Source organism: Manacus candei, unplaced genomic scaffold (assembly GCF_025592945.1).
Source record: "Manacus candei isolate 608988 ecotype Guabito, Panama unplaced genomic scaffold, ASM2559294v1 h1tg000014l, whole genome shotgun sequence".
Lineage (NCBI taxonomy): Eukaryota > Metazoa > Chordata > Aves > Passeriformes > Pipridae > Manacus > Manacus candei.
Genome location: NW_026138062.1, coordinates 35,424,050 through 35,449,857, shown reverse-complemented (window position 1 = coordinate 35,449,857; position 25,808 = coordinate 35,424,050). Strand labels below are relative to the sequence as shown.

General features: G+C 37.5%; 1 protein-coding gene across 3 annotated transcripts in view; it reads left to right on the top strand.

The window, feature by feature from the left end:
* The first annotated feature begins 1,991 nt into the window (after positions 1–1,991).
* TNFRSF19 (TNF receptor superfamily member 19) overlaps positions 1,992–25,808 on the top strand; it is a 59,546-nt gene continuing 35,729 nt past the window's right edge. Inside the window, exons 1-4 of one of the 3 annotated variants that reach the window (XM_051780121.1) lie at positions 1,992–2,232; positions 2,396–2,482; positions 15,240–15,328; positions 16,979–17,089. In XM_051780121.1, coding sequence (XP_051636081.1) covers positions 15,263–15,328; positions 16,979–17,089 — 177 coding nt within the window. In that variant the 5' untranslated portion in view covers positions 1,992–2,232; positions 2,396–2,482; positions 15,240–15,262. Of the gene's footprint in view, positions 2,233–2,395; positions 2,483–7,738; positions 7,808–7,925; positions 8,373–15,239; positions 15,329–16,978; positions 17,090–25,808 lie in introns of those variants that run through there. The other 2 variants (XM_051780122.1, XM_051780123.1) reach the window with 2 other exon arrangements.

Here is a 25,808-nt window from a genome sequence, read left to right as displayed (position 1 = left end):
AGGACTTGCTTTTGCTTAAAATCTGAAGAACTAAAAGATGTTTTCTGTGAACAGTATTGTTCTTAAGGCACTTTTGAAATGAAATGGGTTATTTTAGTTCTGTACAGCTCACCCATAAATTTTATTTCAACATAAGTATTTCCAGTTTTACCATGAAAGCTACAAATGCACTCTTATGAAAAAACTTTCTGGTGATAGAGGGAAATCGTATGTCAGAAGAGCATAAAATAATGTTAAAATAGAAGTAAGCAGCCTGGATAATTTTCTTTTATTTATAATATATGGAAGCGGAAATCAGAGAAAGAGAGAAATTTATGGTTTGTTTACATTTTTTTTCAAGCAGTGTATACCTGAAAGTACCTGTCCCACCCTCCTTTGTACCTGCAACATCTTTTCTCCATCTCAATTACCAGAACATCCCCCAAAGGCCTGCCTGGATAGGTGATTCAAAACAACATTTACACTGTGTCCAGCCAGCAATAAAATTACATTCTATAGCACCCTTTGTAAGGTTCTCAAACCTTTCTGGAAATGTTCATTACTACCACTGGAAAGCAAAGCGCTCCTTGCTGGCCTGGTGCTGCCCACAGTGCGCCATCCCACCAGCAGAAGGCTCCCTAACCTACCGAGAGCCGCAGGAGCATCATCCCAGAGCGGCGCCCGCGGCGGGGGCAGCGGGCAGCGCCCGGACTGCAGGGGGCAAGGAGCGGGAGACACACACGGAGGGGGAGGAGGCTACAGCCCACACACAGGGACCACAACGACGGATCTCTGCAGGACGCTTTATCGCTCCCGCACTCGATTATCCAGTAACCATTATCCGCTGATTGTTTGCTTTTGTTTTAATGCTTAAGGCAACTGCGTCTAGCATAGTGCCTCTTTTTACTTTAGCCTTTCAAATGAATTCTCGATTACTCAGCGTGCAAATATTTGCAGGAGTCTAGCAGTTGACAGGCTTGTATCACTTTCATCTGCACATGTGGTATGCTCAAAGTATGGGGTATATGTTGACGAGAACTTCAGTGACATCTTCAATATGGCTGATTATCCTAAAAGCCGTCCTGCTTGATATTTGTATGTTTTATTAACAGTTGAAGTACAGAGGGCTGAATTAATCTCTGTGCCAAAAGCTAGCTTCGTCTCAGATCACAGAAAATGAAATTCAATTGTGCATTTCTTCTGCCTTTCTTCTGCACTGCAAGAGAGCAAGTTATGGCAGCCTTGAGGATTCCTCTGCTTTCCAGGGCCACAGAGGACCCTCCAGCAATCCTCGGGACTATGAAGGACTATGAGCTGCAGCAGCACAGAGAAATGTCTGTCAATATACTTTCATGCCCTCCAAAACATCCCTCTGCTGACAGTACAATGGTGGCCACTTCAAATCTACTCTAGCTAAAAAATGCCTTTACACTCCTGTGAGTTACTTATGGCAGCTTTACAGCTCATTTACGTAAAGGAATCATGAGCCACAGATGAATCAGGCTCAAAAAAAATTATTTGCAAAAGGCCACACAGTAAGCAGCAGGGAGGATATGAACCAGGGACTAAGAGCATGCTCTATTGTGCTTGGTTTTGCCAGTGCAAAAAACCGATTCCGGTGCAGAAAATACACCATTTCCCCTGCTCCAAACCTCAATAAAGAGACAAACAAAAGTCGTGTCTTACAGCTGCCTAGCAAACCGACCTGCATGTCTGAGTTTCAGCACTTTAGGGAAAAATTTAAATTTCTTTTGCTGACAAAATTAAAAAGCGTCTTTTTAAGAAAACCTTATAGCTGCATTATTCTCTCTTCTTGGGAGGAAACTTTAATGTAATGTAGACTTTGAAGTGAGCCTTGGGTTTGTTACAATGGACTAACCTGATTAGAAATCATGCAAACTCTTGCTGCTCTTTAGCTGCATTCCCCCACAGGCTGTATTACAGCTCTCTAACCAGTCCCACAGCATTGAATGATGTCATGGGATCTGCAGCTCAGCGAGATGAAAGGGATAAAGCGGAACCCGCTGGCACTAGGGAAAGCTTCCAACACACAATCCACAACACAGCTTGGGAACTCAAAAGCTACAGATCTAGCCACTCAACCCCAAGCATTTCAGAACCGTGTGCATTCTCTCAGCACAAGCAAGGAAAGGGGGAAAAGAGCTAGTGCAGAGTATTGAAAGGCAGCATTTAAAAGTGCAACTACCTGCTGGAAAAGCAGCTCTTTTTCTTCGCCGAAGCACTGCCTTTGATGTACGGCAACTGATCACTGATCAGATTACAGGCATTTGGTCTCAGTGCTCGTCTGCCTTTGATCTGCATGGTTAATTTTATTTTCCCGGATTTGGAGTTTCGTCTGGGCTTGTGCTGACATACCTTTTTTTTTTTTTTTTTTTTTTTTTTTTTTTTTTTTAAGGAGGTAAAAGCATTTAATACAGAAGCTCTGGCAGTGTGAAATTAAGCTACAGAAAGTCTGGCACTGGAAAACTTCATCAGATAACAGGTACTGGATTTTGTATTTTTTTTGCAGTTCTGTGTTGCAAGATTTTAAAAAATTATAAACTTCACGTAATCAATAATACTGCACATCATTCTGTGTACAAAGGTCAAAAGATTTTATATAATTTATGTGGCATTTTATTTGCAACTCTTAGACAGAACTATATTGAGAATGGACTATCTAGAATACATAGACAACTGAAAACTGAAGCAAAATCAAAAAAAATTTCAGTGCTTTGGGGGTACATAAGATTTTGCTGTACACTGCTCATTCTTACTGTCTATAGTTTTGTAATTTTATATTTGAATACAAGTATTACATGTCTAGGGGGTGTATTTATTTTCTAAGGAAAGACCAACCATATTTCCTACACACTGTAATACTTTGTTTGCTCTCAGTGCTGTTATTAAAATGTGACTTCTTCAAAAAACACTTTTAAGCCTAATAGTTTCATACTTGAGAGGAAAAAAAAGTCTCAGCTTCCACAACTTACTAGAAATAAATTTATAAACATAACATCCTTATACACAAAAGGAAATAGTTTTATTTTTGAAGAGATGATAGTTCAACTGTACCATATGAAAAGAAATCTTGAAAATAAAAGCAACATTTTAACCTGATGATAGAGATTTCCTCTAAGGCATTTTAATAAATATATTAAAAGAAATCTTGGGTTTGTCTAGCGAAAACACCTGGTTTTACTGGACTTCATAAAAGTTTTGCTGCAGTTTAGTGATGCGATTTCCACTCATGGTGTTTTGTATTCTCTTCCTCAAATTCATATTTATGAAAATGTACTGTGTTTAAGAAATTTTAAGATATGTACTCCAGAAATTGATTATAAAGGAACAATCATTAGAAGATTTAGGATTATTCACTATACATTTGTAGTTTTAAAGGGTGTGAATTTGGGCCAAATCCATGAGTGTTCTGTGCCTGCAGCTGGAGTCAGACTGTTAAAATAAGACTCAAGTTTCTTCTGTAGGTATTTAAATATAATTTAGATTTTCAGAAGAACTTAGAACCCATAATTGGGACCAGACTTGCAAAGAAGTTTAACATTCCAGACACTGAGCTCTTTGAAGATCTAGTCTTAATGGTGGCTAGTGAGATCTTCTGAAATACTGACATATATTCTTGAGTCTAAATTTAAGTGTACATAAATCTTAACTACACTTGTTTATTAACAACTTGCAACTAAAATTACGCATAACTGATAGGTGCTAATCATTGTTTGAAAACTATTCTTTGAGAGGTTTATCAGTCCATGGGACCCTCAAGATGTTCATATTTCAGTATGCACCATGGTAACATGCAAACCCAAATTTTAACAGTCTGCTTGCATCTGAGTAAGATCAAGTTATCAAGACTTCCAGATAAATGTAAACAGCTTTCATTAGTCAGTCTGTGAAACTTGTTTTTTCTAAATAAATTTGTATATATAAATTTTAAATTTACTAAATATCAAGAGATAATAAGCCAGACACAGATTAACTAGGCCTGACTTGGTATCATTTAGTTTTCAATGCCACCAATTAATTCATACTCTTACTTAACAAGTCAATTACGTTATAAGGAAAGTAATTAGCATCGCATGAATAATATGTGTATGGCTGTTAAGGAAGAATATCATTTAAGGTATAGCCAAAGCAAAATGCAGTATTTCTCCCTAAATAATAATGATGCACTAAAACATGTTTCTGTAACCCTGAAAAGATGACTTTATCCATTAATTTTATACTTCACTGACGAGCTTCTCTACTTTTCCGGTCTTCTCTTGCTTGTTGCTTGTTTTCCAATATGTACATTTATTTTCTGAGGAAAATTGTTTCTAAACCTTACCTCTGTTTGGTGTAAAGTAGAAAGAAAAGCAAATTTTAAAAAATTATGTAAGGATTCTTTTTTCTCAGAAGTCAAAATAGCTATGCAAGTCTAATACAAATTAACTATCACTACAAGGATCTGACCCATCACACAAATAGGTGAAGTTGTGCGCAGAAGTAGCACTGGTTAATCAGATATATTACACTGCTGAGTAGGATTTGCATATAAAAATATTTGCAACATTTGGGCCCTGGAAATGCATTTCAGAAACAAATAATTTTTTCATTTTGAAAAATGTCCCTAGGATTTTAGGAAATATCCTTACATATTTAAACAAAGATGGGCGTTAACCCATTTAAACTGAAAAGTATCTTTGCTTGTCTTTATGTAAGAGAGGTTGAAATGAAAGCACACTTGGACATATTTAAGTATGGGGGGAGAAGAGGATTTTTGGTATTTTTGTTGTTTTAAACAGCAGTTCTCTGACAGTTTAGTCTGTCACTGATCTGATTTTTAAAGATTAAATAGTAATAATTCTTGGCACTTGTGACTTTGCTTTTACAAAGTGCTGTATAAACATTAATTAATCCTCAGTCTTAAGTCTTCAGAAACAAAAAGTTCACAATGCTTTTTCAAGCAAATCTGACTAGGAAACTCGCAAGTTTATAATTTATTTATTAAAATAACTTGAGCAATTTCTGATTAGAAATAGAGCCATTTCCAAATAATGTGTCTTAGATAACATTATAAACATATTTTAAGGTTTGTAATAGTTAAGACTATCAAAAGACATTGCACAGTTATACTGACATCAGTTTCCAACAGCTGTCATAACAAGAGTAGATCTGCCTAACAGTTGACTGGGGGAACTGTGTTAGCATTTGAGATATGGAGATAACAACTTCCTATTGCTGTATAATTTCTGCTTCCACATCAGATATGTCACGCAACTTAGTCTTATCAAAGGGGTCAGCTGAAACTACTTTCCAAATATTTCTTTTCTGCTTTCTCTGTTGTAGTGAGAATCTCTACACTAGTTCCTCTAACAGCTCACTTCTTCAACTTCCTTAGAAGCATCATGATTTAAAACAAAATAAACCCTGCAATTTTCAACATCTTGCAATGATGAATGGAATTAACTCATCCATTTCACATTTAGAGGAAAGATTTTTGTATGCCACAACCAGGACTTAAATGTTTAAGTTTCAGTATTACAGACTACACATTGCTCTTAGTTCATCAGCATAGTAACTCACTGTCTCATGAGGAAGTGTTAATGTTTCTTTATATGGTAATCCTCGGTGTTTAGCCAACACTTTAAGAACTCTGGGATATTTTAATACACTTGTCTAACTATACTACTTTAAAACTAGTATCTGAAACATACATCGTGATTCTAAGAAAACCTCATGCAATACATTTCACTGGTGGCTCCAGAAAACAGATAACATACAAAACAGTTGTCTGTAAACAGTGAGACATGCACAATGCTCAGTGCTGTGCAGCAGCTGCCATTCACAACAGATGCGCTGCTATTGTGCCACAGTATGCCATTCCTCACTGAAATTCCAGCCTCTTGCAGAGCTCCTGCTGGCAAGGGTCCTGAAGCAAAAGTCCTCCTTGAAGGCCATTTATAAGATAATTACATGAAAACCCTTGTACCCTTGGAGTTGTTTGGGGTTATTTAATTGAAAATTACTAATTTTGCAACAATCATTTATCTCTTTCCATACCTTTTGCTGTATTTCAATAAGCACTCCTTGTTTTTATAGAAGTCCTTGTGGCTGGCCATCTTCAAAATTTTACCTGTGAGAAGCTCCAAAAATTCTGTTTATTTGAAAATGCTTAACCACTAAGTATAGGAATTTGTTCATTCTCTTCAGAACCTAACTCAGTTCCTTCTGTGTCCATACAATTGTCTAGACAGTAAGTGGATCATTAACCTTTTCATTAGAAGTAAAACTAATGATGTGAAATCCCTGCAGTGGCAGTTCTTTCACCAAGATCTCCAAGATTGGTTTCACCAATGTTGGAGCATCTCTAACTTCAGGAAAGTTCCTAATTTGTGTCACAGTAAGTAGAAGTACACTCTTTCTAGTGATTGTGAACAATTTGCTGCCTGTGAAGGGCTGGATTTCTCCGTTTCTCCATGGACACTCACATTTGGTATCGACACTGCGCTTACAACTGAATAACTTGTTACCTGCAGAATGGAAAAATATTTCAGATTCTGAACTAGCAGGAAAAAAAAGCTACTCAAGTTCATTGGAAAGGAGAGTTTGCAGAAAGGAGAGTTTGTAGGAGTTGTCAGAAAGCCTCCATCATGCCTTCTGGGTGGGAGAGGTAGAAAGGGCTTCATTGAGTTCAACTCATTCTACATTCACATTCTGAATGGTGTCAAAGGGCCAGTCCATTTAAAACAGCCCAGCAGCCAGGAGCTAAGCAGCCATTCCCGCTCTGCTCTGCACTGGTGCGGCCTCACCTTGACTATCGTGTGCAGTTTCGGTCTCTGCAATATAAGAAAGATATTAAGCCATCAGAGAGCGTCCAAAGGAGGGCAACGAAGATGGTGAAGAGCCTTAAGGGAAAGCCGTATGAGGACTGGCTGAGGTCACTTGGTGTGTTCAGCCTGAAGGTAGACCTCATTGCAGTTACAACTTCCTCGTGAGGGGAAGAGGAGGGGCAGGCACTGATCTCTTCTCTGTGGTGACCAGTGACAGGACCTAAAGGAATGGCCTGAGGTTGTGTCAGGGGAGGCTTAGGTTGGATATTAGAAAAAGGTTTGTCACCCAGAGGGTGGTTGGGCACTGGAACAGGCTCCCCAGGGAAGCGGTCACAGCACCAAGCCTGACAGAGTTCAAGAAGCATTTCGATTATGCTCTTGGGCACATGGTATGACTCTTGGGGATGGTCCCGTGCAGGGCCATGAGCTGGACTCGATGATCCTTGTAGGTCTCTTCCAACTCGGCATATTCTGTGATTCTGTGATAAGCCTGGACTCCCACTGAGGGAGATCAGCAACACCAGGGCTGCAGCCTCCAAAGCCTATGCAGCCTCAGCAGGCAGGGGTGCGCGCAGCAAGTCCCTGCTATCCCACTCTCCTGGTGGGGCAGAAAGGGCACCAGCGCCTCATCTGTCATTCACCCCGGCTTCGCACCGCCGGTACAAGGCACACGCCCTCGCTTACCAGCACGAACACCCAGCCACCGCCATCTCGCCCGCACGACTGCTCCCTCCTTTTTGCTCCTTTTTGCTCCCTTTTGCTCCTTTTTGGTCCTTTTTCCTCCTTTTTCCCCCTTCCCGTGGCTCCCTCCGCGAGCGCGCGGCTCCTCGCCACGCGGCACGTGGGCCGGGGGCGCGCGATTGGCTGCCCGCGGTCACCTGACCCGGTCCCCGCGGCGGGGGCGGGAGCGGCGCGGCGTTGCCGGGGCGACGGGGCGAGAGCCGGCGCGGAAGGGAGCGGGAGCGCTCCTCGGCTGGCCGGGGCGGGCAGCGGCCCGGCAGGTGGGTGCGTAGGAGATCCGCGCGGGCCTGGTTCCCTCCGCCCCCGAGTGGGGCAGCCACGGGGGCAAGCAGCGGGGCGCAGCTTCCCCCGACAGCCCAAGGGGCGTCCCGGCACTGCTGGGCGCCCGCTGCCCCGCCTGGCACCGGCTCGCGCTGCCTTCCCGTGGGCGGCGGGGCAGATGCTGGGAGTGAGCTCCGGGGAGAGCGCAGGGTGCGGGGGAGGAGAGGTGCGGGGAGGAGGGTTCCGCGGAGGAGGGTTCCGCTGTGTCCCTGCCCCCCCCCCGAGACGGCTCCTGCTCTCCCGCCGGCCCTCCTGCCCCGCTGGTGGGTACGCGGGCACCGCGCAGCCACGGAGAGCTGGTGGCGCTGGGCTCCGCGGGTCTCGACAGCTCTGGAGTCGCCGCTCCACGCCCCGGAGTGCGGCGAACAAAAAGCCCTTGAAAGCTGTGCTTTCATGTTCACAAGCGCTTCTCGTGTCTGCTGCATAAATGAGCTGCTGTTTGCTTCAAACAATTTTGGAGCTGGAGTTGAAGGAATAGGAGCTACTAACTTTTTCTTGTGGCGGGTAAGAGCTTGAAAGGCCCCAATTACGGTTCTGTTTGGTGAAAAGCCTTTGATTGTTTGACTTCCTTTGCTGATGGCTGTCTCCATTAATTTGACCTTGGACTGAAAGCTTTACCTGATGTTCATGAAAAATCTCGATACTTAATGCCTATTTACCACCTTTATGTTTACAATTGCTTCAGATGGATGCTTTTATCAAGTCAACAAAGTGGTCTAGTAGCATTTAGTGAGTAAGTGGCAAATTGATTCAATCTCTAGGTAGGTTTCTTAACTCCTGTATAATCTCTTTCAAGCACACCTTCACCATCAGATGTAAAACAAGTTAGGTATGTCACCTGGAAGCTTTTTACCATAGAAGAAGGTTGGTTGGTTTTGGGGCGTTTTGGTGTGTTGTTTTGGGAGGATTTTTTTTAACTAGAAGTAAACTTCTTTATTAGTTCAGTAGTAAGATACTTAAAATATCAGTGAAGGATGCAGTACATTACTTTTTCTCAGTTTCCACAACTTGCAGTTGCAATCCTAGTAGAAGAGAATGCTGTGAATGAAAGTAGCTCACGTCTGTGGTTTTTAACATGCCATCCAAAACCGCTAAAGGGTGGATGGATAAATGTAATATATTGGCATTGCACCATTGCAATAGTTACTGTATTAACCAGCTTATAAACCAATGCTTTATAATTATTGATTCCTAAAAATTACTATATCTTGGTATAACTGAAATATGAATGTATTGTTCTTATTGTATTACTTATTCACATATCTAAGTACAGAAGTGTCTCTACACTGAGGTGTCATCTAGCAAACTAGTGTCTCCTAGAACTTGAAGTGGGTGAGATGCATTAAATAAAAGGAGCAACAGTTTTGTTAATCACAGTTTTGATGCTGAAGCACAGAATTGTTCATTATTTGTAGGAGTAGTCTGATCAGCTTCGGTGAGATTGGGACTTCTTGTGTGAATCACTGGTTCTGATCCTCTAAAAACTTTAAGTGTAGAAAAAATGTCACCACACTGCAACTTTGTTACAATATTTCACTCTAATTTCTAATTAACGATAATTGGATATGTTGAAGAACATAGATGATAAACTGTTTTGTCACCATTATTCCTGTAAAATCAACTTCAGCTAACATAAGTTGAAGCATATGGTATTTAGAGAAAGCACAAATATTTCTGGCTATGTGTAAATCTCTTTTTTTCTTCTCCCTCAGCCCCTAGAATAGATATAAATGTTTTTGATCACCAGTGATGTTTAATCTGCTACCTCTGTCTTTACAAAATTAGAAATAAATTCTTAACTGCCTAATGTTGTATGATTTCATGTATGGCAGCTTCTGAAAAATACAGATCTATTCAACATGATATTTCATGTGATGAATGAACCTTAGCTGACAGTAAGGGTGTTTTTTGCCCCACATGGGCCTTCTCAGAGCAGTTGGAGCAAATGTGGTCAGACAAGACCTCATTTACTTCACAAAGGGGAAGAGTACAAGGTTTGTGGGCAGGGTGTAAAGGGAAGGTGTTCTAGAACTATGAGACAGAATAAAAATATGTAGTTCTGTAGTGGAAGTTCTTGTCCCTAACTTGCTCCCTTTCTTTGTCATTGTAGCAGTGTAAGGTGTAAGTACTTTCCATTCTTTCTTGTTTGTGGGGCACTGACTCTGCTAAAGCCACCTGCCACTTCTTGTTGTTTTATTGCATGCAGTTGACAGCTGCAGGTGGGAAACAGGGTGGTTAGAAGGGAGCTGAGACCCTATTGTTGCATAGCAGAGACCTCTGTTGGTAAGATAAGATGATTATGTTTTTCATCCCGCTTTCTTATCCAGAACTTGTCAGAGTACTCTTTGCCAGTGTTATAGAGAGCATGAAAAGTGGTCGTCAAGTATGAGTATCAAATCTAATACAGGAAACTTATAAGACCTAGGAAAGTAAAGTGAAGTGAATTTCAAGTTGGGATGCTTTACCCTTTCTAAAGTTTCCCTTAGAAGATGGATGATGTTAACTTCAAAGTTTCAATGCTTATATGTGTGAGAAACCTGCTAGTTAGCCATAATTTAATCATGCTGCTTTAATTCTTGAGGTGGTGTGTCTTTCATGGTGGAACTTTAATTTTTTTGGAGAGAAAGAAGAAATATTTTTCTGACATGGACTTTGAAATATAATGATGACTACTGCTCAGGCAAGCAAGTAAACATAAGAGTAAATTTTGGAGGACAGCAGATTCTGGAACCCTGAAAGGCTCGAAGTTCTCACTTCTGCAATGTATTTATTACATATTCTTAACTTACTGTTTGATATTGCCCTCTTTTTACATATGCGAAGTAGGCCCCACACTACCTTAAAATTATGCAATCATGTTTCTTAATGCAAGTTCTCTCTCCTGAGTTCAGTACATTACAAATGATGATTGCTTTTCCCTAGTATTGCTAGGGAGCTAGCATATTACTCTTAACCTAATAAGATGTATTTTGAATGATGTACTGACCTCAAAAAACTATGTCCACAGTTTTCTTTCTTTTAATAAAATTGAAGATAACCGAAGCATTTTAAATATCAGTATCTGGACAAGAATAAATAATCTTTAACCTCTGTTTGCTTACACATATTTTAGAGGCACAAACTTATTCTAGATCTTATTTGAAAGCATATGAGGTGAATGGCTTGTGTCCAACAGACATCAGTGTAATGCCACTTGATATCATGAGAGAACAAATTTGCCCAATGGCAACATATTGTGAAGTGCTGCAGTGTCTGCTTTTTAAACAGGACTTCTGACCAAACTGGAGATAGAAACAGGAAACATGGGGCTGGCACAGTTATAGCTCCTTTGGGCCTTGCTTTCAATACAATGTGCCTTAACTATTAATGTGCCTTTGCATTATTTTTATGAAAATGTTGTAGCGACAGAAACATTTTTTTGTGCTCTCAACAGTGATCATTTCTTGTACACTGGTTTATTTCTTTCTTTTAGGTTATAATCAGTATATAGTCTTAGGTGATTTTTTAGTAGGAACAATGGCAATGGGCGTGATGATGGCATGGTCCAATACCACAGGCATTCATTCATACATGTCTACTGAAGTTATTTGAACGTGTTTTGGTGCTAAACCTATTGAAGTGCACTGATGTTTAAGGTCCATAGACCTGCAAGCTTCTTTTGGAATATTTGTTGATTATAGAAGATACATCCTAGACCTAAACTAAAAGATCGCATCAAACTCTTAACGATCAGTCAAAAAATTGAGCTTAATAAAGTGTATAGATAAGTTGAAGTCCATAATAGTCGATGCCAGTTCTAAAACACTTGATTTTGAAAATTTACTCTGGGTTGTGGGACTCCTGATGATTGAAGGTGTTGGATTTGGCAAGAGTGTTATAAAGGCAGTAGATTTTATTTTAAATAGAAAATATTTCACAGGTGCAATAAAATTTCACACCTAAGTCAACAGAATGTATTTTGGTGCAGGATGCTTTACCACGTGCTTTCTGTGTTCTAAAAGTCTTTGAGATACATACTATGACAAGATCATCTTGTAAAGACATGGTAATTCCAAAACTGAAATACAAGCTGTCAGCGTGACCAATAAGATTTTTAATATTGCTCGTGATTCTGTACTACCTTCTGTTAAGGACTTGGTTTTTATTCTGGTTGTGACTGCAGAATATTAAAAACATGAAAGTGCATAATTAGCTTTGTTTCGATATTGATTTTAATAAATTGTTTTTATACTGATTTTTTTTTACCAATATTAAATCATCAGGTTATTGCATACTGGAAAAGAGGTATAGGATTAATATGCCTTTATTACACAAAGCTAATATAGTTTTATTTGAAATAATTAATCTACTGGGAAGTTATTTGGGCTGTTCTTAGTTTTCTTTAGTTTTTCATACTTCAGGTAACCTGCTCAGAAAGAACAGACCTCTCAAATTTTGTTACAGCTCCATATTTTAGATCATTAGGCTCAGTATAGCTCACCAGTATTGTTTGTATTGACAATTCTATATGAAACTTGACATAAAAATATACAGTTTGTATTGACAATTCTATATGAAACTTGACATAAAAATATACAGTTATTACAATCTTCAATTTCTTTTTGATATGTCACACATCTGTTTTCAGAAGCAAAAGAAAATATTGACATTTACAATAAAACATACTTTTAACCTTATGAAGAATCCTACTTTTGAAATTTTGGTAGTATTATATAGATGGTCATAATTACATAAGTACATTAGAACTGTACCATATTTTATTTATTTATTACTAAGGAATATAATGACTATAAATTGATATGACTTGGAATAATCACTTGACATTCAATTCTAAGCAACTCAGTTACATTTACAGCTTTATTTCACTTCACACTTCTGTAAAGCTTTAACTCCTATAGCAATTAACAAAGCATATGAAGTATTTATTTTTTCCACTGCTGCTATGTGAAATCAAGAAGTTAATGTGGATTTTTCTCCCAAATCCCATTAATTTCAGCATGATTCTTTAAATTAATGTTCAATCAGTTTATTTCATTTAGCTTTTAGGCTTTTAGCTTTACTGTCTTGTCTTCTCTGAATCAAGTCAAGCTTGTTTTACAGGACTGCTTTACTGTAATACAGGAAATAATTGTTCATTGTATTACTATTCTTAGTTTTAATTTTTTTCATGACATTACCACTCTTGAATTTCTGTAGCATTCCAAAGGGAATGAATAGCAAAATTGAACATGATCAAGATTAAAACTTTCTTGATACTTTTTTCAAGGTTACTGAGGTGCAAAGTCTCACAATTTGTCTCTTATCTAATCTTTTTTTACTTAGCAGATACTCAGTTACTTTTTGGCCAGAAGATATAATATATGATGTGTGTATTTACCCATTTGGTATCTTTCAAAAAATAGATGAGAAACATTTCTTGAAGCTTCTGAGTTCCCTTAAAAGTATTTTTCCTGCTACTCTGTCCACTGTTTGGACTTTGCTTTTACTAGAAATTGTTTTGTTCCTAATATACCTAATTTTTTTCAGCATTAGCATTGTCAACTTCTCATGACAACCTTGTGCACTTAATAACTTTTAAAATTTGTTGACTCTCATTTTTCATTTTTCTACTTGTTCTACAGTACTTTTTAGATGAAATTGTTGTTTCTGTTATTCAGAATTAATTCTGAGATTTTCCATTTCGTGTTTCTTGCCTTATTTTTTTCCTCAGACTTAAAAAAGCAACGTATGTTGAATACTATATATGTATTTATTTGTATTACTTGATAGAATGTCTTCTTTTTTTTTACCCACGATGGCATGCATATAATCTGATAATTGTCATTGGCCTATGGGCCATTACCATCACTGAGTGAGAATAACCATAAAAATGTAAGCTTGGCTTTCCAGGCTTGGCTTTCCTATAGAGTGCCCTCTGACACATCTCTTTGCCTGTTCTGTTCTTCCTCAGAGACTTTAGCTCTTTTTGCACTTGAAAATACAACTTATCTTAAAAGATATCAATAATGCCACTGAAGTTTACTTTCTTCTTATTGATTAGAATTTATTAACTAGGGTATTCATGCAGTAAAATGTGAAATTTGTGTTAATTGTAGTTTATACTCATTCTGGTTGTACATATTTGGAAGCATATTATTGCAATAGTTCAATGTTGTAAAGCATTTTGCAACTGTTCTTAATATTTTCTATAGTATTTTCCTCATGTTTTGAGTTTCATCCTTTCATTTGTCAGTCTCTACTCTTAAATTATAAAAATTTCTTATTTTGTCCTTTAAAACAGCATAATTAAACATCAGTCCTTAGGCTCTGAAGAAGGCCAGAAATGTTTTAAACATTAATTTTCACGTGTTGCTGAAAGCAATTATATTATACAACTGTCATATTAGGTATATTAGGATCCAATTCAAATACCATGTTTTGTAAGGTGGATTTATTAATTCTTTTCTTGTTATTGTTAGATTTCAGAACTAAAATTAACAGTTGCATTTCCAGGTTACCGACAAAACCAAAAAGTAAGAAACTGGACTTTTAACACAAATAATCCAATAACCAAAAGGAAAGTAAGCAGAGAAAAAATGTTCTGTTGTCCAGGCACAATATTCTTAATAATTGCGGGGATGCAATTTGTTGATTAAATAATCCAACAAAACATCCCGATCTAGAACTTCCTTTCCATAATTGTTTCAAATAACTTCCTTTTTTGTAATTGTTTGTTCATTACTGCTTCTTAAAAAATAATTAAGCAAGGCTTTATGATCCATTTTTTCTTCTTTTCTGAGATTATGATTAAAATTGTCTGAGACAGGACGTAATTCAGTTATGCTGTCTGAAATGTCTTCTATAATAGTCTTTGCCTACCAGATCATAAACGGTCATGTTAACACATCTTTAGAAGTAATATCCTTTAGGTAGGTTGTAGAAACAGATCCTGTGTATGCCTCCAGTGGCTTGCAGAATGAAGTAAGAAGAGGTTTTGTTAGTTACTAGGCAAACCCATTCTGCTGGACATTGCAATACAGAAGGAACATTCTCATGAACAGCTATATATTTGGCATATCTGAAGAAATTTATTTTTGTCTGTTGATCACGTACTTGACTGGACAAGCAAGAAAGATGTGTTAGGGATGTTAGATTTACAAATGTTAATGTTCTCTAATCTAGACTGATAGCAGTCTCTTCTTTTGAGAATTAAAGCTATAGAAACTTTGTGTTTATTGTCTTGCCTTTAAAAGGAGTATGATTTTTAAAGCCTATATTTGTTGTTTAGCAGCTTCCAGGGAGCCATCTGAAATATGTTAATGGCATTGACAGTATATATTTTGATGTGCTGAGTGACATGAAGTTTTTTTTCCCTTTTTATATTTTTTCTAGGGAGAAAGGTTTAATTGTAAGAAATGGATGCCAAAGGATTACAAGGAGATGATAAACTGAAGATGCTCATAATTTTACTAGCATATTTGGTAAGTTAAAAATTAACATTTTTTTCCCTGGGTTGAAAAAAACTGTTTTGAACTCAGAAATTATGTCTTTTGTTTTACACATTACTGCTAACACTAAAAGTATTAAAATGCTAAACGGAGACAATTGCATACATGTTTTACTGATTTGAAAGTAAGCTTGGTCAACTGATTTGTGTAATTCCTTGTTCCTCCTCACATGCAATTATAAAATTTTACCTTGTGAGCCTCTTCGTGGAGGAGGAGGAGGAGGAGGAGGAGGAGGACAGAACAGAACATAGAGGCCAGTGGACCAGGTCAGAACATAGAGGCCAGTGTAGTGCTGTGAAAGTGGTACTGCTTCACTTCCAAGATGGTAGGAATTTGCAGTGACCACCTCTTTTTGCAGAATGCTATATACATAATTTGTGAGTTTGGAGTATTCCGTTTATCGACAGAACATGGCATAGGACACAACTACATTGTCTACTAAGTGTACTTAACTCTGGCTTGCATAGGCAAGGTAATTAATTCTTCATAGCTACCAGAAAGGCTTTGGTCCTTCTGAAAAGACCAATACGCAAAGTAAGAATTTAGTAGCAGTTGTGGCAAAAGGGCCGCAGCAGTGACTGCCCCGGGCAGATGGAGCTCGTCAGCCCTGTAAGGCCATCCATCTAAGAGAAGGTCACTCTAAACAAGCCTACGTCCTGAGGACCTCACTGCCACCGTCCAAGCTTGCTCGGCCCCGGCAGATGAACCTCAGGATTAAAGGGTGGGCTCAGTTCAGCGCACACTGTGTCTCACCTAAAAAAATCCATTGTGCAGGCTCGAAGGGTAAAGACCTTTCCCAAATCTTCGCTCGCAAAGACTGACCATACCCTACCCTGTGGCAAACACTTTCTGTGATGGATGCCCCTATGTAAATATTTAATTTAAAATTCTATTCAGGGAGCTCACAGGGTTTGCTAATATTCCTGGAGTAAAATTCCAGAGACTTTGCATGGCTGATATTACTACTTGTGGTATTTCTCATAACTGTAGTTTCTGATTTAGTCAGATAATTGGATTCTCTCCCATTTGGCCCATTAAATAGAAACTGATAGTAAAATTTAAAATAAATAGTATTCATACAAGTTTGGGTTGGTTTTTTTTTTAAATTTCCAAAAGGTATGAGTGATCTTTTAAAATCTGTCAATACATATATTTAAAGGAATAGGTTTTACCTCATTTATTCAATTGTTGTAGCATCTTTAGAAAAATAAAAAATCACAAATAAATGACACAGTTAAATGGGATGTGATGTAGCTTACTGTCATGAAAATTGCTTAGTAAATGGTCATGTACATTTTTCTTAAAGTGAAGGTGAGAAACTTAACCCATGTTCAAACAATAAAGTATTTTAACATTCCAAATATCAGGTGATAATTAACAGGTGCCAAATATCAAGTGAGTCTTCTGAAAATTTTAAAATTATTGCAAGTCACTGAGTACTGAGGCCCTTTAATTTTCAGGCCACTTAGTCATATTTGGAGTTAGATAATTAATTTTCATGGCCATATTTAAAGTTTTTGATAATGTGGAGACTCATTTTTAAGATCAAAACATGAATTTATTTCTCAGATTGAATACATTTTGATGATTTTACCTTTTTGGGTTTTGGTGGGGTTTTTTTAGCTAAGTAGGGTAATTTGTGAGACTGGAGACTGCAGAGAGCAAGAATTTAGGGACCAGACTGGAAACTGTATCCTCTGCAAACAGTGCGGGCCTGGAATGGAACTCTCAAAGGTAAGGAAATCATGCTTTCTGCAATTTACTTTGTTTCTGATAAGTGTGTTTATGTATGTGATTTAAAATAATGGAGATCTGTGCTTACGTGGAAATACTTTATTATTACTGTTTTGGCATTTGAGCCTTTTACAGTTTTTCAAGAACTGTGTTACCTGGTTCTCTTTATATAAAATGCTCAGTACAGAAAATGGTGATGCCATTAATAAAGTAGACAGTACCATGGGCGCTCAAATTATTTTTTCAAAGGTGAGTTAGTGCTACAAATGGAAAAAATCTACAACAAGTTAACACTGAATAACCTCACTGTGTAGAGAAGAATATGAAAAACAAATTTCAAACTAGTGATTGGTAGACTACTGAACTGGGGAAGGGAGGCTTAATTTTTGCAGTGCTGGCATTCACAATTGGTTTTGGATTTTAGGTGACAATGTTTAAATATTTTCTCTATGACAGCTTGTTTTAATAGAATGGTTTATAATAAAAATAAGGTCATAAGTACATAAATACAGGGTAAGATTCAAGTGAGAGCTGACATATTTCCTTAGAAGAGGTCAGAGATAGGTGATTGTTCTGTTTTTACTAGGTCAGTGGTTAGAGCATTTTGGGAAGCTAGAGTCAAGTCATGCTCAATTTCTGTGTTTTACAAATTACTAAAAATGCTATAAACCTAATTCCTGTCTTTACTGCACGTAAAGAAAGTTGAGGCCAGAAAAACACATGATAATATTTAGAAAGCACATAAGAAGTCCTTGATAATGTCATGGAGAAGGAAGTATTATTATTTTGAGTTTTATGTAATTGTTTTTTGCTTTTGTAACAACTCCATCTCTTCCAAAAGAAAATCCTCATAAAAGTTTTGGAGTTACCAGGTTTTTTAGGAGAGCAAAAATGAATCAATGGAGATGAATACTGACTGAGGTTATGGGCTTGGATTCAGTAGAACTAGGAAGTTCATTTGGCAAAATTTTCAGCAAAATTTCAAGTCTGTATGCAAGTCATGAGGGGGATCTTAGTTGTTTTCAGCACAGAGGAAGTAGATGCTGTGTATGAACAAGGATGGAGAATAATGAAGGAAGACATAGCTGAAAGAAGGAGGCAGGGATATGTTGGGATTCACTAACTCAATTACTGGAGGTGAAAGAGACAACAGAATAAGTTATGTGTCGTGGGGAGATTAGGTGTTTTGGGCAAGCAGGTGTGTTGTGCTAGAGGTGTGAAGATGGTCAGGCAAAAGAGTGCAGGGTGGTATCATGAAGGGTGAGCAGTCCTGTCAAGGTTCATGCATAAGCATAAGAGTCTTTCATCAGTGTCCAGCCACTAAACTACATCTTGTCCATCGTTAGAGTGTAAAGCTGTGACCAAGACATAACTGTACAGTCAAATCCACAACTGATAGGTGGGGCCATAAAGCACATGCCCTTTGCATATAGAAGGGCAAACTCTGTATTGTACTTCTACTAATAGTGTAGAAAGGATGTTAGAGGTGGAATTTAGGGTGTTTAGGGGAATTTAAAATGTTTTGAAAATTTAATGCGAACCATTACTAAGTCTGGTGTGTATTTGTGTTCAAACTACAGCTAGCTTTCAGTTTATGACTTTGTATTTCTTCCTATATTCAGCTCTGAAAAAAAAGCACAAGTATTGATTTTGTGTATGGTTTGAAGGGATTTACTGAAATTGAGTGACACATTTTCCCTATCTCTCTCCCCCCCACCTTACCGTGGCTAGTGTTCAGTGCATTGACAGAATACTTAGTTTCACACTTTAGTGAGAATTGCTTTTTATGTCAGGTAGTATTAGTTAAGGTTTCATCATGCAAGCAGTGCTGCTGAAGCAGAGATTTGAACATGACTTACAACATGGATGTGGTTTTGTTTGGATGTTTTGGTTTTTTTCAGATTGTCTTTAAATTTGTGAACTCAAAGGTTCTAGGAGGTGTTTTAATTTATAAAGGTACTTGTAAATATGGCACTTTATAACAGTGGGCCAGTACTATGTCCATTGATAAAGCTTACTTAACTAGCTGGCAAATAAAAAACAAAAGCATAAAAACTAACGCCTTCAGTAATTACTCCCAATTTAATAAAGGAACGCTAAACTAAAACAGGGAGGTTACAGTTTGCAATAGTACACTATTCAAGTTATGTTTTTACTTCAGCTATTAGTCCTGATTCTTAGGACTTAAAATATGAATGCTTTATCAATTTTACTGTGTAGGCAATTACTTCTCCCAGTCATTAATAGACTTCCAAAAATATTTTTTCTACTATACAAAACTGAAATAACTAAAGAGATTTTGCTCAAACCTAAATGTGAATGGAAGCATAATTTCCTTTATAAATAGAGATACAATTTTCTGTGAATTATAGCGAAGGATGTGATGCTGTGGCTGTTACTGAAATGTGCTTGAAAGTAGTCTTGCAGAGCTACAGCTTGAAGCAACAAGTATGTTAAGTCAAAGGTCAGAATGCAAGGGCAAAAGGGATTTAATATTATACTTGAAGTAATTGGCAGCGCAAGAGGAGTTTTGTTTGCTTGGGTTTTTTACATATGTGAAAGCAATGATGTAATCATGCTGTAGTTTAATAACAGTTTCTTAATACTGAATAATGTGTCTGTTTTCCTATCAAATACTTAGTCCTCATGGATAAAATCAGATATACTGCTGGATATGTGAGCATGATTGTATGTCTAAGTATATGGTGAAATACAATGTTAGCGGTACGTTTTTTTGGTTCAGTTCCCCCTGAATGTTTTAAGCAATTGACAGACAAGTTTCTTTTTTCTTTGTAACAAACCATCTCAGCCTATATTGTTGAATATAAAAGCCCAGCTGCCATGTAGCAGTGGACCATGTGAACCATTGATGTAAACATATGTCCTTAATTCCTTCCCTTGAAACTCAGTTCAGGTAGAACTTCTCCTGCTGGTTAAATTGAAGCAGACCGGTCCAATGTCAAGGACTGAACTGTAGAGCCCTCACTTTGCTCTTGTTTATGAGAAACTACTTCATCTTAGTTACAATCTAAATATGTAGATTTTTTTCTTGTTATAAGTAGCTATACAAAAATATAAGACAAAATACCAGAGTGGATTTATGTATGTGTGTGCGTATATATATACTTTTTTTTACAACTATTATTTACAACTTCAGTCATACATATATGACCTTTGTTGCTATACTATGTGAACATTTCATACCTCTAAGTTGGGGAGATGCTGTTGCCTTTTCTCAATTTATACATGAGACACATAAATCAACTTGCCCATGGACATGCAGGAATTTTTTGGTGAAACAGAGTAGACAGAGGCCATAGAATGGAACAAGAGGACAGAAGCTCTCTCTTCACAAGGCACGGCATGGACAAGACAAGGGGCAATGAGTGCAAGTTGTACCAGGAGGCAGGTTTTATTTCTATATTAGAATGAATTTTTTTACAAAGAGAAAAAATTTGCTGTGACAACCTCCCTAGGAACATGGTAGAATGCCCACCACTGAAAGTTTTTAGGATGCTATTGGACAGGGTGCAAGATCATCTCGGTTCAGGTCCCTGACCCAAGAAACTGTGAAACAGGTGTTCTTTCAACGTTCCCACTCACTTGGCTGTTCTGTGATTCTATGATGAGTGTTTAATATTAGTTGCAAACCAATGCTCAACCTATTCAATTGACTTTTCTGTCTGTAAAGATAAGCAATTCCATACACCCTTGAGAGCATGAAACAAAACTAAACCAAACCACCAAAAATCTAGCCTTATTTCTAGTTCTGAATCTAGACTATTCTTTTCAGCTTTTGCTGTCACAGTTTAGTGGGGCTCTCCTTTTCAAAAATGTTTTTATAGTAACTTTTTCTTCCTTGAAATAAGAAAAAATAAAACACCCTCAACTTCTCCTTTCTGATTCCCTATCAGCTGTTCTAACAACAGCACTGCAGATGTTGCATTAGCTTAGAAATAAAATCCATTAATCACTTAGGTTGATTGTATTTTTTATAAAGTACTTTTAACACATTGCCATCAGAAGAAAGCCAGCTTTTTTAGTGTATCAACAATTTAGATTTGATGGGGAAGGGAGTGAAAGCTGCTTCCCATGTTTGTTTGCTTTTATTTGTTCATTTAAAAAAAGAAAAATCTCTATATAGCCTTTTCTTCTCATAAACGTCTGTCCTTGGTAATGTTTGCAAAACCTTTGAACCACTGAAGTAGCTTACTTTTGACTGTGTGGGGTTTTTTTTACGAGTTGTTTTCTGTTTGGCTTCTTTTGGTTTTTGTTGTTGTTGTTGTTAAGCAGTGCTTTTTTTCTGGGATGGATTGATTCGAAAGGAAGTGCTTACTTCATGTGGCTCAGCATTATTTAATTTATCATTCATTTAATAGGAAGCAAAGCATCATGTAGTCAAGCAAGTGATTTAATATCTTTCATTCTTTAAGTGGCTTCAATTTGCCAGTGCATGAATAGTGATTGGTGTGGCTTGGTAGCAAGAGCCTTTTGTCTTGTCTTATATGTGTTTCTGAATTAAATCAAACCTTATATATGATTCAAATCTATACAAATCACAGTTAATGCAGAAAAAAGAAATCGTTTGGATTTCAGCCTTTTTCTTGAAAATGTTCAAGTATGGAAATGAGAGTCCTTCGGATCCTTTCACCTTTCATTTGCTTTTTAAAAAAAAAAGTTGGGTAATTCTATGGCTTCCATGTCTTTTTAAAATTTATATGTATGTATATATTTGTATATATGTAAAAGCAATCCATATCTCAGCTTCATCAAGCTTATATTGCAACTCAGAATTTATATTGACGATATATGACAAGGAAGGAAGAAAAAGCAAGAGATGAAAGGGAGAGTGCTTTAAGCCAGCATTGCCACCACATAAGTAATGATAAATATTGTCACCAAGAGACAGCTGCTGTACAGAGGGCCAGTGGGACAGAGGCAGCTTGATGGCTGCTAAGGCAGGGCTATGTATCACAGGTTGCTTCCTTGCACCAGGTATATGATGAAGAAAGAAGAGACCTGCATGTTGTCTCAGAAAAAGGAATTATGAATTAAACAGGCAGGTACTGTTGGAAACTACTCCTGAATGTAACAATCCTCATGCACCTCTGTAACATGAGAGGTGGTGTGCCATGATTGACATGTTGTCCCAGTGGAGTTACCGAGAGCAGCTGCAACCATGTTTAGCAGTCACTCTAACTTTTAACAAGCAGCAAGAGAGCTGCTTGTGAGGAAGCCCTGCCATATGTCAGCTCAGGAGAGGCTAATGCATGTTTCTGGGGAAGTCCCATGGAAACTCAGTGAGCTTCCTGTAGGCATGTTGAATCTCACTCACTGAGAAAGAAACTTTTCTGACCCTAACCTTGCAGTTTACCACAGCGGCTAAGTCTGACATGTTTGCAGCAAACTGTTGCAGCCTGTCCTGCTCAGAGACTTCTGCAGATAGATATAGCTCTTTATTGGATTCTAGATGAGGTTGATCCACAGCCTGAGGTATTTCAGGGAGCTAAAACCCCGTGCTGTTTAACAAGGCCATGTACTCAAAGGTATTAGTAAAGACTTCATTTCCCAGCACCAGTGTAGTGGCGCAACCTGTTATGTGACCTGACATCAGTTAGAAGTGTCTTAATGCCTGGAAGACTTTTTCTTGAATACCCAAATATTCTTCTAATCATCATGGCCTAACTAGAACTTTCTCTACTCTGTTGTCAAGGGACTTACGTAGGTTGTGGATAATCAGTGAAACTAGAAACAAATTCTAAAATGTGCTTGAAGATTATGATCTTAATGGTGCCTGAAAGCAATTTTTAATGAAATATGAGGTTATTTTAATTGAAAGAATGTTTAAAATCTAATTTACTGTTCATTTACTTTCTCTGTTGGATTCAACTTTTAAGGGAAAACCATACCACTTAACTCCATTACCTCTTATAGTCTGCTATACTTTTGGTTGTTCTGTCTGAATCAGTGTTTGGATAGTATCTACTGAAAGAAAATTTTAACAGTGCCATGGTAGTACTTTGAGGTGTCTGTATTATTCTATGCTTTCAGTATTTTTAGCTTGAAACTAAATTATGCATTTAGTTAACTACCTTGCTACATATTCCTAGGTGTCCTTGACCAGTCACCCCACTCAATACTTGAAGTTTGTTTCTGAGAAAAATTGTTCTGGAAATACATTTGTTAAAGATAATGAGATGTCACAATACTCTTATAGTGAAAGCTCTATAGGTATTGAGAAAATAGAGGTGCATTTGAATTTTGAAGATTCTTTTTTAATTAATTTTAATGGCAGTTTTTTAAATTAGTGTTTCACATCTCCTGGCTTGTGCTATGTGTCATTCGAGAGAGAAATTTTTTGTTAATGTTGCCTGGTACCATTGGAAAGGGGAAAGGGGAGAGCATGCTAAGTGTTCTTCACAGAAAGCTTCACAATACAAAGAACAAAGACAGCATATATTTATGTACTCTTTTTTTCTGGCACAAAAATAAAAAATGTTTTTTTGAAATCTAGCTAATTGATGTTACAGGTTTTATTTCTCTTTTCTGCAGTCCTGAGGTGAACTGCACAGGAGATGAGCTCTCTTTTAAAAATATGAGTGGGAGGATAGAAGGGGTGAGGGGAGTTGGGAACTATTCAGATCTCATCAGCCATATAACTTGACAACTTTGTATACAGAGCACTGAAAAAAATGGTGCACATCAGTTTTGCACATGTACTGATAAAAGATGAACAGTCAATTGTTTGTATCTTTGCTGGACTGCTAAATTATAAAGTCCAAGATTTCAAAGAGTTTGAATCCATCATCTAAATCATATCCTTCAGTTTGGGGAATGTGGTTAATTATGAATACAGATCTGTTTGAAGTTCTGCCTGGTTTACAAGCTTAAATATTTATTTGCACCTGCCAGGCAGTTAACTACCTCAAATATTATGTGAACATAAAAAGCACATACATAAGTTTTAGTTGTTATGGATTGTATCTGAAGAATTCCTGGCAAGGACTTGGAAGCCGTCTTTGAAAAGATTGTAAATTCATTGGGCAGAAGATTTCTTTATATTTCATCTACCATTTTTATAGCTTTTAGGTAAACCATTCCATGATATAAAGGACCACTAAGATGTGTCCATACATCCAGCTATAGCAAAGCAGATCTGATCTAGAAACAATTTACTCAAGCTTTGGTAGTTTGGGCCAGAGAGTGAAGGAATTTAATTCTGACTTTCATTTCCTGCTTGGTTTTGATCAGAAGCTTCAAAGGTAGTCTGGAAAGGAAAACTTATAATTAAGTTAATTTAAACCTTATATTTGAAAGTTTGCTAGGAACTTGGGAGGGACTGATTCCAAGCGATTTATCAAAAGATCCGAATATACATCGTTTGACTGAGTAATAAACTACATTTCAGCTAAAGAAAGCAAACCAAAAATTAAAACTTGTTATGTTTCTGGGTCTAGAGACAGAGGAGGAAGACTATTTTTAGTGTCCATTTGTAGTTGCTTTCATAGAATTGTTTGTTTTCTGTGTGCTTGAGGACTTGTTCTTCAGAGGAGAGTAAAGTTATTCTTAACATAAAAGAAAATAGAAAATTCTTAGATGTCCAGTAAAATGCATTTGAAGTTGTGTATCGCTACTTGATCATTTCAGTGTAGAAGCACTATAAAATACATATTGGTCAACTCCATCACAGAGCTTGTCCCATAGATGCTTTCTCAATGCAAAACTTTGGAGGATCCTGTGTGTTTCTAAGGTTCAAAGCTTTTTTACTGCAGCAGATTGGGTTAGGTCAGTGACTTAGGGAAAAATTGTTTATATGTATGAAACGCGTATGTTGTGGTGGAAACTGGTGGAAACCTTCTCTTAAGTTGCCCAAGTTGAAGATTTCCTGCAGTTTCCCAATGGGAAAATTCCCTATTCTTCCACTGAAACCACATACTGGAGAACAAGGTCCCCATGTTCTGCCTTTCCCACCTACTCCCTCCCCAGTAAGTCCTTTCCAGCAATTTGTTGCATTCCTCTTGCTGTTTTCCAGTGTGACACTAATGCATCAAATCTTAACTCCAAAGTACTGAAAAAAATTATTTTGATATTTGGATGATAAAAGGGAATAGCAACTCTTAGTAATTTGATAACTCTTAAGAAGTAGATTGATAGTTCTTGATAATCAGTTCACAGAATTCAGTCCCCAGACTATTACGTATTGTTAAGTGTTTCTCTTTGCAGCTTGTCAGTGGTAGTAGGTGTTCTTTTGCAAATGAATGGAAATAATTTCTTTAAACAGCTAAATCTGGGATAAATAACCAACCATAACGGTATTCCTTGTGTAGTAAAATATCATGCAGATCCGCAGAGCTGTTGAACTTTTCCAACAGTTTAAGAACTGTTAGGACTGGAGCGGATCGAGTTTCTGAAATTCTTAGTGGCTAAGCAACGTTTCATGCCTAGCTGATGGTCATTAACTAGCTCTGGTTTATTTGGTAACAGAAATTCTAAGCCTTTGAAGATCAGTGCACTCTCTTTGGCAATTAACTTTGTTCACCTTAGCTATGAACCTTAATATCAAAGTGCTTCTTTGCTGTTTTTGTAACTAAGTGCCTTTATATTTCACTTGTCCCAGTTTCTGCACTTTCACATGACTGACCTAATTAAAAAACAGACAGCTCAATAATTCTACCATAAGCTAGTAATAATGAAACTGTGGGAGTCCTTGAAGCCCTTT